The 16,421-nt window shown below is 44.6% G+C and overlaps 1 protein-coding gene across 4 annotated transcripts in view; it reads right to left on the bottom strand.

Moving 5' to 3' along the window:
• Ttf1 (transcription termination factor 1) overlaps window positions 1-16,421 on the bottom strand; it is a 31,629-nt gene that overhangs the window by 688 nt on the left and 14,520 nt on the right. The window contains exons 8-12 of one of the 4 annotated variants that reach the window (XM_026395506.2): window positions 14,954-15,043; window positions 13,806-13,871; window positions 8,836-8,921; window positions 7,823-8,010; window positions 5,050-6,707 (exon numbers count right to left, since the gene is read on the bottom strand). In XM_026395506.2, coding sequence (XP_026251291.2) covers window positions 7,829-8,010; window positions 8,836-8,921; window positions 13,806-13,871; window positions 14,954-15,043 — 424 coding nt within the window. In that variant the 3' untranslated portion in view covers window positions 5,050-6,707; window positions 7,823-7,828. Of the gene's footprint in view, window positions 1-5,049; window positions 6,708-7,822; window positions 8,011-8,835; window positions 8,922-8,961; window positions 9,037-13,805; window positions 13,872-14,953; window positions 15,044-16,421 lie in introns of those variants that run through there. The other 3 variants (XM_077797166.1, XM_026395507.2, XM_026395508.2) reach the window with 3 other exon arrangements.

Genomic DNA, 16,421 nt, shown 5'->3' on the forward strand with positions numbered 1-16,421 from the left:
TGCTGGTAGGATTTCCCCTTCTTCTACTGTTTTCTCTGTTTTCCACTATACAAAGTTTAATCTGGGACAGAAAAGATCCATTCTTTATAGGACATATCAGGGCACATACAGGATTGCCTGGAACCCTTAGTTTGGGCAACACATGACATACATATTTTCTCCACAATAGAAGAAGCTATAAATTTTCATAAAAGGTTCCATGTCAATGCTAATACTTTACAAATGTGTTTTAAAGTAACTAAGGAACAAGCTAGAAAAATAATAAAACAATGTCAAAATTGTGTGACCTTTTTACCACAAGTTAATCTTGGAGTCAATCCTAGAGGACTGATACCTAACCATGTTTGGCAGATGGACGTCACACACTTGCCAGAATTTGGAAAATTAAAATATTTCCATGTTTCAATTCATGCTTCCCAATTTTTGATGGGCTCCCTTTACACCAGAGAAAAACTGAAAGATATTATAGCTCATTGCTTACAAAATTTTGCCACTGTGGGCATTCCAAAACAGTTAAAAACCTAATGCCCCTCGTTATACTTCTACTTCTTTTAAACAATTTTGCTCATCATTTGGCATTACTCATATAACAGGAATCCCATACAATCCACAGGGACAAGGCATAGTTGAAAGAGCTCATCAAACTATTAAAATGTACTTATTAAAGCAAAGAAAGGGGGCTGGGGATGTGGCTCAGCGGTGGCGCGCTCGCCTGGCATGCGTGCGGCCCGGGTTCGATCCTCAGCACCACATGCCAACAAAGATGTTGTGTCCGCCAAGAACTAAAGAATAGATATTGAAAATTCTCTCTCTCTCTCTCTCTCTCCTCTCTCACTCTCTTTAAAAAAAAGGGGGGAGGATTGGGAAGGGGTATATATCCCCCAAAGATAAACTTAAAATAACCCTTTTTACTCTAAACTTTTTAAATTTGGATTCATCAGGGCTTAGTGCTGCGGAAAGACATATGTGTCCAAAAAAAAAAAAAAATGTACATAAGCCCAAGGTACTTTGGAAGAATATTCTAACAGGACAATGGAAAGGTCCTGACCCAGTGATTGTCTGGAGTCAGGGGTCTGTTTTTATGTTTCCATAGTAGAAGAGCAGCCGATTTGGATTCCAGAGAGACTAACTAAAGCGATTTCTACAGACCAAAAAGATGACTTGGTTCAAATCCATAACAGCTGATATCCTTACATCTGCAACAGTGGTTCTCCCACACCTGGAGGCTAATGAATAATGAACACCATTAAAGCCTATTTCAAATGTAAAAAACCTTGGGGCTTGCTTGTGGGAATACCTTCAGACCCATTATGCAAGTTACAGGAAGAAGGATGGAATATCAAAAGAAGAGTCAAACCTAGGTGGTAACCAGGATGCTTTTTTTCAATATCTATTTTATTATTGCCCTTTCCCACATCATGAAGTTCTATTTTGTTTTTTGAGCTCATACAGACCTAGGATAATGTTTTTCTGATCAGTTCTATTTTTTGACTGTGGAGTTTTTAAACATTGCAATGGAGATTTCACCTGTGTAAAGCTACAAGGCCTTTACTATTGTCTTATGTGTTGTATGTTTGTGTGCACACTTGTGTTTTGTGTTGTATGTCTGTATGTGCTTATGTCCATATATCATATATGAGGAGCGCTCATGAAAAAATGGATCCAAATATTTTTTACTATTCACGTGATTTAAATGGTTTAATTTTAATTGGGTAAACAGCTGTTGAGGATTGTTTTAATATGTGAACAAAAAAGGATGTTAACAGATCTGTTTGTTTACTTTCACCTTTCCTTTTCATTATATTTAATAATTATGTTCAGGATAATGTAAATTGTTCAGAAAATTGTTTTCTTAGTGCCTGCTGGAATGTTACATAATTTTTTTTTTTTTTTAGCCATCATTGCCAGAATTCCTATCTTCATCCCAGTGCCGGTGAAGACAAATATAAAACCAAACTACAGCTTCTGCGATAGCTATCACAACAAACTGTATAAACTGATGCATCAATGAATAATGTAACTCAACAAGTGATGCTCAATCAAGGAGTCGATTTATTTTGGGAGGAAATGGACATATTAATAGATTCCTCTGCTTTGAACTGCTTGCAGAACTTGCCTGGACTATGTATCACTTGTATGCATTGTGAACTATCGGTTGGTGCAGCGAATTGTGGTAGTGCTGGAGTATCTTTGCTGATGGTGTCATTGGTGGTACAATTTTTCCAAAAGAGCCATCATTTGGCTTGGTGTCGTGGCATTTTGCATCCTCCCCCCTTCTGCTTGCAAAGCCCAAATTTGGGGGCCAACAGAGGTGAGGCAAAGAACCTCACCCCCCCACAGGTACAAAGGCCAAATTTGGGGACCAACAGGTGAGAAAAGAACCTCACCCCCCAACTGGTGCAAAAGTCAAATTTGGGGGCCAACAGAAGTGAGGCAAAGAACCTCACCCCCCCACTGGTGCAAAGGCCAAATTTGGAGGCTAATAGAGATGAGGCAAAGAACCTCACCCCCCCACTGGTGCAAAGGCCTATCCACAAGTATGACTGTATGCTGGACCAGTAGTCAACGACGGGTAAGATCTAATTGCAATGGTACCAACCTAAGACAGGAGGCTGACGCTTTTAGGTCAGCTCATCAGATGACAGGTAGGGACCATATGTAGTATTGGACAACCCAAGACAGGCACGGTCCCTAAGCCACATGCTTGGTGTTTAATTAAACAGAAGGGGGGAGATGCTGAGAGCTACAGGCAAGTCGGAATGAAGCATGGCACTTTGCCAGAAGGGAGTGGTTGAGAGGTGATACCAGGGAGCCATTGAGATGATGATGGTTAAGTTAAGCTGTGTGTTCAGTTGTATATAGACCCCTACTGTCCACCTGGGATGCCCATTACTTTGTGGAGTTCTTGTGGGGATTCCTGGGGAGTTCGCATTGGTTGGTGAAGTTCTGGTGGAGGGAGTTCTGGTTGCTGTGTGGTGTTCCTTAGAGGGCCGTGTGGGTGGCATCCGGGGGAGTTTGGAAATAAAGTTTGTTCCTGCTTGAGTGGCTCGTGATTTGTGCCCAGCCAGACTGCGGCACAGGGGACTAATACATCCTCTGGGTTCATTGCTAGGACATTGAAATTCTTGTTATTATAAGTGGTGGCTGGGCTGGGGTTGTGGCTCAGCGGTAGTGCTCATCTAGCACATGCAAGGCCCTGGGTTTGATCCTCTGCACCACATAAAAATAAGTAAATAAAAGCATTGTGTCCAATTACACCTAAAAAGAAAAAAAATTAAAAATAATGGTGGCTGTAGAAGGCAGAATGATGGACATCCAAATCCCAGGATCAGTTTTGCAGATGTGGGGAGTATGTTTTGCAGAAGGTCCAGTAGCAGCAGCAGCAGATCTGTGGAGAGATTCCGGGTGTGTTTGGGGGTGGAATTGAAGGGATCTGCTGACAGAGGGGTTGTGGAGGTGGGGGAGGATGAAACAAGAATGACTTCTAGGTTTCTAACTTGAACAGCTAAGAGAAGGACATGCTGACAGACTAGGAAGCCTGGGGACCAGGGTGGAGGTTGACTTCAAGGTGTGCGTGGTGTGCATGGGGGTGGTCAGGAGGTCAGGAAATTGTCAGTACCTTAACCTTGAGATGAAAGACACCGCAGTGGAGGTGGCAAGGAGGCAGATAAACATTTTAACCTGGAGTTAGAAGAACCTTTTTTTTTTAAGAGCCAAACTTTAATGTAAACATCAAGGGTGTCCCCAGTGAATTACTGATGGGGTTTCAGTACCTTCCATTCAAGCTTCCAAAGTCAGAATCAAAACCCTGAAAGGTGAATCTGATGACCTCTTTGGATACCTACAAACTATATGACGAAATATTTTAAAAGGAGGCATCTAGTAGAAGAAAGAAAAGCAGATCCTGTAGCCTCCAAGAAAACAGACACCACAATGCTTCTGGAATCTTCACCCCAAAAGGAGCTGGCTCATTGCCAGTGCTCCACACTGAGCTGCTGTTTATGTGCTGCAGAGTCCTGGGCCTTTGTTGGCTAATGGAGGCTATAAGAGACAATAAATAGCTGAAACACATGGGTACAGGAAAGTGCAGCCCATCAGCAGCTGGGCCATGGACCCTCATAAGGCAATCACGGCTGTTTAAAAACAACTTCTGTCATCCCAGCCTGCTTCCTGTGGGAAGGGTGGGTTTCTGTCTTTACCCAAGTCCACTCATCTTCCTTCCTCTCACTGCACCCCCACCTCCGCCCTCTCTTGCCCACTCTGGGGCCTCAGTCTTGCCAAGTCAGCTCTGATTTTCACGGAGTGAGCCCCTGAATCCATCTCTCCAGCAGGCTTTCCTCTTCAGCACATTCTCTTGTACCAGACTGGGAGTCTGCTCAAATGTGCCCTAATGCAAGGTCTGCACCACCCAAAACATACTCATGGCTTCCCCAGGCAACCTACTCTACTTCCCTCGAAACATACCGCCTCCCCTGTTTTTCCTTGCAAGTTCCTGGGTTCTTACATGTAAAACAGATGGTTGACAAAGGTAAGATGCATATGGTTTGCTTCTGTATGCCCATTTTGAGGGTTAGAGGCAGGGAGATAAGTGAGAAAAAAACTACAAAGTAGAACTTACAAAGTACACAGTCACTGGGTAAAATTTATAGTTCAAGTAATCACCCACTGTCACACACACAGTTGTGGGTCGCTTCCTCAAAGTCAATTCACCCATTTGTCTGCTCACAGAACCCATGAGACATTCCATTGGGGGATTTACCAACTCAGCTAGATCGCAGCTTGAGTTGGGCCCATGGGCTGAAGCCAGTCCCATCTTCCAGGTTACAGTGAGCACTCAGCCGGGCATGTGCTCTGTGGGTCACGGAACAACACCAGGGCCTCAGCAGGAAGAGGAAGACAATCTCTTTTCTCTTCTGGGTTGATGGAGGGAAGACTGAAGTGAGGCTATGAGAGCCTGTCTTGGGGGCTGAGGGACTGTATGTGTGGACTCAGACAAAACAGACTTTGCAGAGGGACAGTGGAGAATCAGCTAGGAACCACATCTCTGGAGACCTAGAGGAGCTGAACTAATGCTGAGTCCAGACACAGAGGGCTGTGTGAGTCTGTCTTGCTGCAGATGCAGTCAAGAGTTCTAGACTAGGACTGTGCCTGTGAATCAGGGAGAGCACTTGTCAGGCACGTCCCAGGACCTGGGGTCAAACCCCAACACGTCAAAGAGTTCTGTGTTACAAACTCACAATCCCGCTGCCCAGAGAGAACCAGTGTTGACATCAACATCTTGGGTTCATTTCATTCACTTTAATGCTTCTACATACACAATTTCCTTAATTTTTTTACTTTTACAAAATTGAGAAAATATATATATATACTCTTCTGAAATATTTCACATCAATCAAACCTGTTATTATCATTTCTAAACACTGTGCAATATTCTAGGGATATACCATAATTTAACAAGTTTCCTATTACAAATATTACAGGACAAATTCTTAAAAATTGCTGGTCATAGAACATGTACATTCTTCAGGCTCTGATGAGTCTTACCAAATTGTCCTCCAAAAGGAATACAGCATTTATTGTCCCATCAGCATGGAGACTGGCATGTCTAGGGATAGGAGCTGACTACAGGAGAGATTCTCACTAAGACAATATTCATTTAGTTTATATTTACTGTGTGTCCATTTTTTGCATGACACTGTGACAGGTGCTGGGGATACAGTGGTGAATAAGACTCTCACCCCTCTTTGAGTTCTTCCGTCTCCCCAGGTGGCAGGTCTGGGCACAGGCAGGGCACTGTAGCCTAGAGACCAGTCAGGGGTGCTGCACACAGTGCTGTAGCACATGCCTGGCATCCACAGGCCCTGGGCTCGATCCCTAGCAACACACACCCAAAATTCTCTGCATATTCTGATGGAGTGTGGCTCAGTGGCACAGTGCTTACCTGACAAGTGCTGCGTGAACCACTCAGCCCTGTGGACACAGTGGAGCCCTGCTCGGCACTGAGGGCCCACGTTTAGCCACTTTCTTCTCCTGTACAGGTGGCCCAGATGCCCTTGTTGCAGGGTTCTGCTAAGGGGCGGCCCACACAAGGTACTCGGAGACTAGAAGGCAGGAGGAGGCAGAAGCCCTTATATTGCGTGGAGACACATGTTCCTATAGAGGTACATGTTGGTGAAGAGACATGTGCACAGGCTGCTGTGAGGGCAGCAGCAGTGGACAGCCAGGGGTTCATGGAGCTGCTGGGAGGCAAAGGGGGCATCAGTGCCCCATGTAGGGGCTACAACAGCTACCTGTATAGTCCCAAACTCTGGATAATCCAACGCTCCCCCACACACACACTGACTCCTTCATTCCATTTAACAACCTTTGTAACCTAAAGCCCAACAAATTCTCTGTTTTGCTTTCCTGAATGACAGAAAAGCCTGCCACTAAAATTACCCTTGAAAACCCAGCAGGAGTTGTCCTGAGGCTTCTGACAAGCCTCAGAGCCAGGCTTTCAAACAAGGACAGAAGAAACTGCTGCTCCTCTTTTTGTTCAGCTGGACACCACATGAACGCAGTAACCAGCTTTCAGAGGACAGCTGATATGAGGAGTACCATTCACAGACACTAGAGTCCAGGCAGACGGGGTGTGCAAGCAGTGACACACACCAGCTGGAGGAAGAGAAGATCCACACATCCACCTCTCGCCTTTCTGCACCAGAGCCCTGGAGGAACAGAGTGCAGAGTGGCATGTGTCTCGGTGCTGAGTGTGCCGTGCACCCACACAGCCAGCACCACGGGTGTGCCCTCCTCTCTATTGCTCTGCAGCCCCATGGGAGTGCTCCTCTCCACACAACAGCACTTTCATAGGAATGTTAGTAAGTTTCTCATGCTCCACAATAGATGCCATCACCTGCTCCGGCCATTGTAAACATTACTGCCAAAAAGAACTTTACTAAGTGCTATAGTTTGGATGCCAAATGTCCCTCAAAGGTGCACGGGTTTCTGGCCCACATCCTGGTCCTGCATGGACTATATAATTTTTGAGTTTCCCTCGGTGTGAGGTAAGCTAGCTGAGAAATATAGCGAAAAACTACCCAGCACAGAAAATAATTTTCAAAGACCGAGGGCGGGATGGCTCTGCAACCTCAGGGGTCCTGCCTCCACAGTGGGAGGAGAGAGAGAAGAGCCCACTTTTGCTTTATTTATACAAGGGGGCTGCAAAGGATTTCAATGGAATGTTCTTTTGCCAAATAAGGTAGGAGGGGGGCTGTCCAATCCCAGTGGGTAATGCCCAAGCCCAGAGCTAAAGAACAGCCTCTCTAGCCCAGTGAAGACGGAGCTCACCACGTGCTTTGTGTAATCCATTAAGTGGGAGAAGCCTCAAAATGACTTTTAATGCCAAACCAAAATCTCCTTGGCTTCAAGGCTGAGTAGAGGCTATTCAGATAGCTCAGGGATGGCCCCCCCATACGTGCTAAAAGCTTGGTTCCCGGGGTGCTGTTGGCAGGAAGTGGCAAGACCTTTAAGATGAGGGGCCTGGTGCAAGGTCTCCAGGGTGGGGCCTCCCGCCTCTCCTCCTCCTCTTTTGCTTCCTGGCCACGAGGTGACCAGTTCTGCTCTGCCGTGCACTCCAACCATGCTGTGCTGCCTCACTACAGACCAAGGCAACAGGACCAACTGATAACGGAGCGGAGCCTCCAAAACTGTTGAGCCAGAACAGACCTTTTCTCTTTACAAGCCGACTGTCTCAGGTATTTTGTTAGAGTAATGGAAAGCTAACATGTTAACATGTGTACAAACTAAGACAAACTAACAAAAAAGGAAAAGAAATGGTAACCTCTGCTTAACTTTGTTCTTCTGTGTCTTCTCCTTCACTATCGTCTTCAGAATGAAAGATATCTCTAAATAGGAAAACCTGCTTTGGTGCTGTGGGAGTCTGGATTCTGGTCCCTTTTCTCGCCATCTTCTTTTTAAACTTTTCTTTAAGCACAGGTAGACTAGTCTTGTAAAGGTAGTCGATGATCTCTGCAGAACACAAATTTAACCTTGAAATTATTCACCTGCACAAAACCTCTTACATCAAAGAACATGGGATACAATAATGCACCGATCTTATCACCACAGGTTACTCACTTTCTCTCACCCAGACCTTGAACAAACCCTATGACTTAGGCCCTATTTTTAACCCAGTTTCCCAGTGAGAAAACTAAGGCAGAAAGAGCAGCTTGCCCAAAGCCATGGAGCTAATGGGGGTGCAACCTGGGAAGTGGCGTGAGCTGAATGCAGAGCAGTGCCTTAGCACACGCTCTAGAGTCCAAGGTCACCCCAACTGTGGCTCCAGGCAGAGCATCACTGCTGGGAAGGCTATAGCACACCTCCCTGGAGCATGTTACAGGGAAACCCAGATTGTGCACTCTGTTCAGAGAATCTATGTTTCTAACTAGTGCCCCACAGAGTCCCGATGGATCTGAGTGTGGGAGCCACACAGCTAAACTCCCTATGGAACCAGGCACCTTCCATTCTTTCTGGAACAGCATGTCGTGTGGTGTGAGTACATGGGGAAGTGTGTGGGCTATGCTGTCTGCACACGTACACACGTGCCATGTGCGCACAAGTGTGTGTGACAGAAGCACCAGCAGCACACAGTTACTGAGTGGTCACCAAGTACCAAGCACCATGATAACCACATAACATGGTGCATCCCCTCACTTGGTCCTTTTGAAACTCCTGCTAGATGAGGATATGATTGCCAATATTCACCATTTTACACCTGGTGAAGCTGAGGTTCCAGGAATCACGTCACCTGCCCACATGACTGGGCTCTGAGCCACCCATGTTCAAAGTACTGACCTGGAAACGTCTTTCTCTGCCAAAAGGGAACACAGGCTGCCTTCAACTTATAAAACTTAGTTTGAACATAAGATGGAGGCACATCGCTTTAGAAAGAAAAAGATGAAAATGTCAGTTAAAACTTACCATTTCAATACTTGTGTAGTAAGCACATTTATTCAGGTGGGGGCTATAGACACACCTAGTTTTCTTATCTTGAACCTGAAATCAACACATGTATAAATGTGTGGCTTGAGCCACATCCCCAGCCCTATATGTCTCATTTCTATTACACATTTCGATACACCAGTATAAATCCTGCCTGTCAAAAAGCATTAATGGACAATTTCACAGAAGTTTTTTTTCTCATATCTCTTTGTCAGCCCTGTGCTTCTATTCCAGCAAGCAGCTTGGGCAAGTGTTTTAAAAGCTGAAGAAATGTGACACTGTTTGCTTGCTTGTTTTTTGAAGATAAAATGGCTGATTGTAAAAGTTAGATTTATTTATTGTATAAACTTGGGTCCAAGATGACATTTTTAAAAAATCTTGTTTTTAGATATACATGAATATGATCTCTCTATTTTGTTTATTTATTTTATGTGGTGCTAAGGATCGAACCCAGTGCCTCACATGTGCAAGGTAAGCACTCTGCCACTGAGTCACAACCCCAGGCCCCTAAGATGACATTTTTAACCAGCTTATGAACAATCTTGGTAAGTTGGAAAATACTTTTTCTACAGGATAATTTACGACAGTCAAGTTGGTGATGCCTGTCCATTAACTTTTTTTTTTTTTAAATATATGGGTGCCCCAGCCTCAACCCAGACAGTTAATTTTTTTTAAAATATTTTATTTTTTACTTATCGGCGGACACAACATCTTTTTTGTATGTGGTGCGGATGATCAAACCCGGGCCTCACGCATACCAGGCGAGCGTGCTACCGCTGAGCCACATCCCCAGCCCTGTCCATTAACTTTTTATGCATCATTAATAAAATTACAATAATAAAGAAAGAAATGAGACACATATGAAGTTATTGCTCATTTGGACCAAAAACAACAAAGCAGCTGGGTGCAGCTCAGGCACGGAGCACATGCTTAGTGTGGAAGGCCCTGGGTTCAATTCGCAGCACCAAACAGTAGCAGCTCTTCAGACAGCTCTGCTCAGCTGAAGCAGGAAGTCACCAGGGAAACGCGGTGTGGCGGCTAACCCACGTGGAGCTTGCCTGGGGCTGGCTGCCAATGGCCTCACACAGCACCAACAATCCTCGAAATACTCTGAACTGGAGCTGCTCCTCTCCCTCTTCTCCCTTCTCACTTTGGAGGTGAGGAAAGTGAGGCACAGCTAACAAAGGTGGGTGCTAGGACTTGTGCTGAGTAGTCTACTCCAGATCTACATCCTGGTCACCACCCTTCAGACAGGTACATTTGTCACAATTCCAAGGTGGATATATATATTTTTTATGTGCAGAACTAAACAAACCAACCAACCAACAAACAAAAAAGCCTACGGTGTTTTGATTTTCAATTTACAATATATTTCAACTAATAATAAGCAGGACAGAAACAACCAAATCTAATATTGTTTTTAAAGTAAAAATCACTTAACTAAACTATCTGGATTTTTTTTTTTTTTTGTACTGATTGAACCCATTGGATTGAACCCATTGGATTACACCTCCAGCCTTTTTAGTATTTTAAGACAGGGTCTTGCTAAGTTACTCTCTCACTAATTTGCTGAGACTGGCTTTTAACTCTTGATCCTCCTGCCTCAGCCTCCTGAGCCATGGGATGATAGGCGTGTGCACCACGCCCAAAAAGGAAGAAAAATTTAAAAGGAGCCAAGCACCCATTTTAAAAAGTGGAAAAACAAAGCAAAATATTGACTCAAAGAGAGCTGGGAAGTTTTAAGAGACTTTGAGCACATTTCATTTACCTTTAGTGTCTTTAGTGGGGGTGGAGGTGGGACGGCTGATCAGATTTGCTGATCCACAGTATATAGAGTTCTTTTTTTTTTTTTTTTTTGTGGTGTTGGGGATTAAACCCAGGGCTTGTGCACGTGAGGCAAGCACTTTACCAATTGAGCTATATCCCAAGCCCCAAAGTTCCTGAATACACATGTGTTTATGTAATATGCACGTACCCACCAATGCTCCACGCAGTTTGTCACCAAGAATATATCTTGGAGCTCTCTACTGCCACCTAAAGGCTTTCTCATTCTCTACTGAGCTACACAGTATCTCACCGCACCAGAGCCATATCTACCCACCCAGGACACTATCAGCGGGCAGTCAGGCTGTTCTACAAAAACACTATACACTACATTGTTCTGCACAGAAGTCATTTCAATTTTGTGTGAATTTATTCTGTAGAATATATTTCTAGAAATGGAATTACTCAATTCCAAATAGATTCACTCAAAAGGAAAAATTAGGATTTTCAATGGCACTGAGGCCATAGAGCACATCAAATCTGCCACATATTAACAATGTCCAGAGGGGGTAAACACGGAGGCTTAGCAAGGATGGCTTCAGCTACTGAAGGGGGTGACAGAAGCAAAGGGCCATTTATTTTGTATTTGTCTAAACTTTCTCTGACAAAAAGTTCCGGGGGGTAAAAAAAAACTACAATGCTGGTAAAATAGTACGTAGAGGAAAACATATGGTTTTGAATTACAGCAGAAAGGAAGAAAAATTTAAAAGAAGCCAAGCACCCATCTTTAAAAGTGGAAAAACAAAGCAAAATATTAACTCAAAGAGAGCTGAAGGAAAAATACAATAAAGAGCAGAGCAGACCCCAAAACAACCAGCAGAGGGTGGGCAGCTCAGAGCTGGTTCTTTGAAAAGACAACCTCTATGACTCTTGTTCAGAGAGAGGAAAAATAGGAACAGTGCTCCTGTTCTGTAGCAGGCACCTAACGTAGGATGCCCAGGAGGGGCATGGGTGTGGGCTTCCGTGGGACTGGGGCCACCCTTCACTGTTTCCCCTCCTGGCAGCCTCTCCAGTTATGGACCATGTAACCTATTTCCTTTTCTTTAAAATATTGTAAATCTCACACAATAAACCCAAGTCCTTCTTCCTTTTGGGTGTGGGTGTAATATTCATTTCTGTATTTGCATTCTCATATGCCTCTAAAAAAATCCTAACTAGAATACAGTCCCAGAACCACATTAATTCACCAGAGCAAGAGCAATGGCAGGACATTATAACCATCGGGGAGCGTGGAAAACAGAGGACACTCAGGCTCCACCCCAAACCAACACTCCTGGACTGCCTGGCTGTGGCATCAACATTCCCAAAAAGCTCCCCAATGAACTCAATGTGCAAGCTGGGCTGAGAACCCAAGTCAGAGCGCCATGAGGGTCACAAAGCTCCAGACTAGGCACACAGGGAGAACCGTAACCCAGACAATGTGATGCAGGGCAGCCTGGCTCAACCGCTGCCGTCACACACCCTGGCCATCCTTTGTCCCTCTGATGTGCCAGCCACTGCCCGCCTCCCCTGACTTTCACATTGCTCCCCTCTGCCTAGGACACTCTTCTACTCCCATCTGGTTTATGTGTCGCCCTTTGTGACCACCTGGAGAGGTCTTCTAACCATCCTATGTCATGACTTCCTCCCCAGGTCTCTTCTACCCTACTTTATTTATTTATTTTTTTTTAAAGAGAGTGAGAGAGGAGGGAGAGAGAGGGAGGGAGGGAGGGAGGGAGGGAGGGAGAGAGGGAGAGAGAGAGAGAGAGAGAGAGAGAGAGAGAGAGAGAGAGAGAAAGAGAGAGAGAATTTTTAATATTTATTTTTTAGTTCTCGGCGGACACAACATCTTTGTTTGTATGTGGTGCTGAGGATCGAACCTGGGCCGCACGCATGCCAGGCGAGCACGCTACCGCTTGAGTCACATCCCCAGCCCAACTTTATTATTTTGTTTAGGACCCAAGCTGTCTGAAACTAGCTTACTTGCTTACAGTCTTGTTAGAGGAGAGGTGAGCCCTGGAGTCCTAACTCACTCGAGTCTTGTGTCTCGTATGCAATACGGGGTCAGGAAGTAAACTCTGTTAGTGCCATCACTGCTGTTAGCATAGTTTGTTGAGGGTTTTCAAGTCAATTCCTTAGTATACAAAAATATCTCTATCAACGGAACAGAAGCTCTGCCAGGGAAAGCAACTATCTTGTTCAATGCTCCATCTTGAGGCCAGTAAAACGCATAGCACACAGCTGCTCATCCTGGTAGAAGAAGAGCGACTGGGCCTTAATTTTCCAGTAAAGAGACTGAAAAGGAGCACACGCCAGAACCCCTTGGTCTCCAAGGCAGAGTGTGCACAATTTGTCTCTGCCGCCTCGCCTGCCATGGTCAGTGGACAGCATGCCGACACTTTCCTAGTTACAACCATATTTTTTTTTTGGGGGGGGGGGTATAACCAGGGATTGAACTCCGGGGACACTCAACCGCGGAGTCACATCTCCAACCCAATTTTTGTGTTTTAATAGAGAAAGGCTCTCACTGAGTTACTTAGTGCCTCACTATTGCTGAGGCTAACTTTGAACTCCAGATCCTCCTGCCTCAGCCTCCCGAGCTGCTGGGATTACAGATGCATGCCACCACGCCCAGTCTACATATTTTTCACTTGAACACTCAACTAAGTGGGCAGGGGTCACAGTATCGTGCTCTACCTGAAGTCTAATCTCAGAGCACTTTGGGTATGACGAGCCACAGCCCTCAAGTGCACAAACACACAGAAAACAAAAAACGTCCAATTAATGCTATTTAGTGAAATGAAAGCTTACCTAGCTAACAACTCAGTGCCTTTAATTGTATGCTTCTAAAATTTATTATTTACTCTGAGTTATATCAAATTGGTTTTCTTGCAAACTGGATTAATTTTAAGTATCATTTACACATAATTCCATACGCAGTATGAATTTCAGACCCACTTTTTAAATTCTGAGTCATCTCTAGTTTGTAAGTTAACTTAGTATTTAACAAATGGTCTTACCCTATGGCACTAGCAAGATCTTCCCAATCTATTTCATTGGCGTCTTCCACATTTATTTCATATAACCTGTAAGAAAGAACAATGAAAATCTCAAGCAAAAATCAGGACAAAGCACATCTTCATGGAAGCCCAGGATGTCAAGGGCTGGAGGCAGCTGGGGTGTTTGTCCCATCCAAGGCCAGGCCACCAGGCAAGTCAGTGACTGAGCATCTGTGCTCAGCACTCACAGCATGACAGCCATGGTGTGAAGACCTTTCTGTGCATCGTCACTTAGAGTGACCCTTGACATCTGTGATGAGGTCAGGGGACAAGGCCCATTCTGGACTCAAGGAAAGGGGATCGACAGGCCACTTGCTCAAGGCTTCACAACTAACAGGTGTGTCAGCACTGGCCCTGGCCTGTCTAACCTGACCTGCTCGTCTATGCTGTCTCTCTGGCAAGGGAAGAAAGGTGGCCATGTAACTAGCCAGGCGAGTATCGAGAACCAGGAGGCACCCCAGTGAACCAAGCAGAAGGGCTGACAGGGCGCCCAGAGCCAAGCTCTCCACTCTTTGCTGTTAGTTGGTCAATACAAGCCCAGGCCACATCTCCTCTGCCCTTGGAACGCTCCTGGGAAGACTCTAAGAGACCAAGCCACAAGGCAGAGCAGCAGGGCTCTGTCTGAATTTTCTACTCACATTTTCCAATGGACAGAAATAGCTCCCATCCATAGGGAAAGCTCTGAAGACTGAAATAACCAGTGAAGGAGTGCACAGAGTGCTCCATGCACATGTCTCCACCCAACCCTCCCAAGGACAGCAGGAGGCAGGGAACTTCTCATCTTCAGCCTCATTTAAGGGAAACAAACAGAATGAATTTGTTCCACCCACAGTACCTGTAGAAAGTGCCAGAGCTTGTACCTAACCCTTAGCAATGACATGGCAATCTCTGCTATGTCAACGGCCACTCTGGCTAGAGATAAAACCCATTAAAATAGCACCAAGTTCTGTCCCTTTACCTTTCATTTTTTTTTTAAATATTTTTTTATTTGTAGTTGGAAACATACCTTTATTTTATTTATTTTTATGTGGTGCTGAGGATCAAACCCAGAGCCTCACACATGCGAGGCGAGTGCTCTACCACTGAGCTACAACCCCAGCCCCCTTTACCTTTCAATAAGGTTGATTTTGGCCTGCAGCGCATTCACTCCACGATACACAAACCCGCCATTAGTCATCCTCTTGGTCAGAATTTCCGTCCTGTGTGAAAAGGAATAAAAATTTCTTTTTTATTTCTGACATTTCGATGACTTTCTAATGTTCAACTCATTTACCATCATCAAGAACATACCTATTTGAAGAAAAAAAAAGAAAAAAGTGGGAAGGAATCCGTAAAATGATAGAAAGTTATTGATTTCTTAAATTTGAATGATGGATGGGAAATTCTACAGGTACACAAATTATAAAATTTTCATAATGAAAGTTTTAAAAAGGGAGGGAAAAAAATAAGCCTATTAACAGGTGCTAAGCCTGTTAAAGGTGCTCTTTAAACTCAATTCACGGGCTAGGGCTGGGGCTCAGCAGTAGCGCACTTGCCTGGCATGTGTGAGGCACTGGGTTTGATTATCAGCACCATGTGTAAATAAATAAAGGTCTAAACAACAACTAAAAATAAATAAATAAACTCGATTCACCTTTGTTTATACAGCAGGTGGACACTGTCCTTGTTACCATTCCCAGTGTCTGGAACACCAAGCAGAGCACATTTAGAAAAGTGGTAAGAGAAGTAATGAGCCTTCTAGTGTCAGTAAAGCTCTGAGTGACAGTGCTCACCCAACTAAACACTTAAAAAAAGACTAATCTTGAAGAATGAAATTTGGTACAATCTGATGGATAGACTGTTAGCTCTTCAGATCACATTCTTGATAAAGGAGATGCTAGACACCCACGTAGATGACCGACACTGATCTCCCCAACAGCCTGTTGTTCACAGGTTTGAAAAGTATCACCTGCGGCCACTTCAGCATTACTTGAGGTAGACATATGTTCAGCATGCAAAGTTACCCATTTTAAAATTACAAACACTTTTGTCTGCCTTAAATGTGTTGATTCTGAAGGGCACCAGCCTTGATCACTCCCCTTAAAATGCTCAGCCGTCACCTCCTGCTGCAGCTTGGACAGAAGGGCTCTGCTCCCTCTGTGTCACATGCCCCCAACACTCTGTTCTCTGGAGTTTCCCTAAGTGTAGTCTCCCATGAAAACCAACAAATATGGGGCTGCGGCTGCAGCCAGATCAGGACTGAGCCTCTGGGTGACTGACCAGCAAAGGGTGCCACTGGCTCACTGCAGGTGAGAACAGAAAAGCCACAGAGAGCAAAGCTAAAAAGGCAAAGCCACAATCAATGACCACCATTCTCAGGACTTCTCTTCTAAACCCGAGTTTCCTACCATTTAAAAAAAAAAAATGTTCTCTGTGGGCTGGGGATGTGGCTCAAGTGGTAGCACGCTTGCCTGGCATGCCTGTGGCCCGGGTTCGATCCTCAGCACCACATACAAACAAAGATGTTGTGTCCGCTGAAAACTAAAAAATAAATATTAAAATTCTCTCTCTCTCTCTTAAAAAAAAAAAAAAATGCTC

This window comes from Urocitellus parryii, chromosome 4 (assembly GCF_045843805.1).
Source record: "Urocitellus parryii isolate mUroPar1 chromosome 4, mUroPar1.hap1, whole genome shotgun sequence".
Lineage (NCBI taxonomy): Eukaryota > Metazoa > Chordata > Mammalia > Rodentia > Sciuridae > Urocitellus > Urocitellus parryii.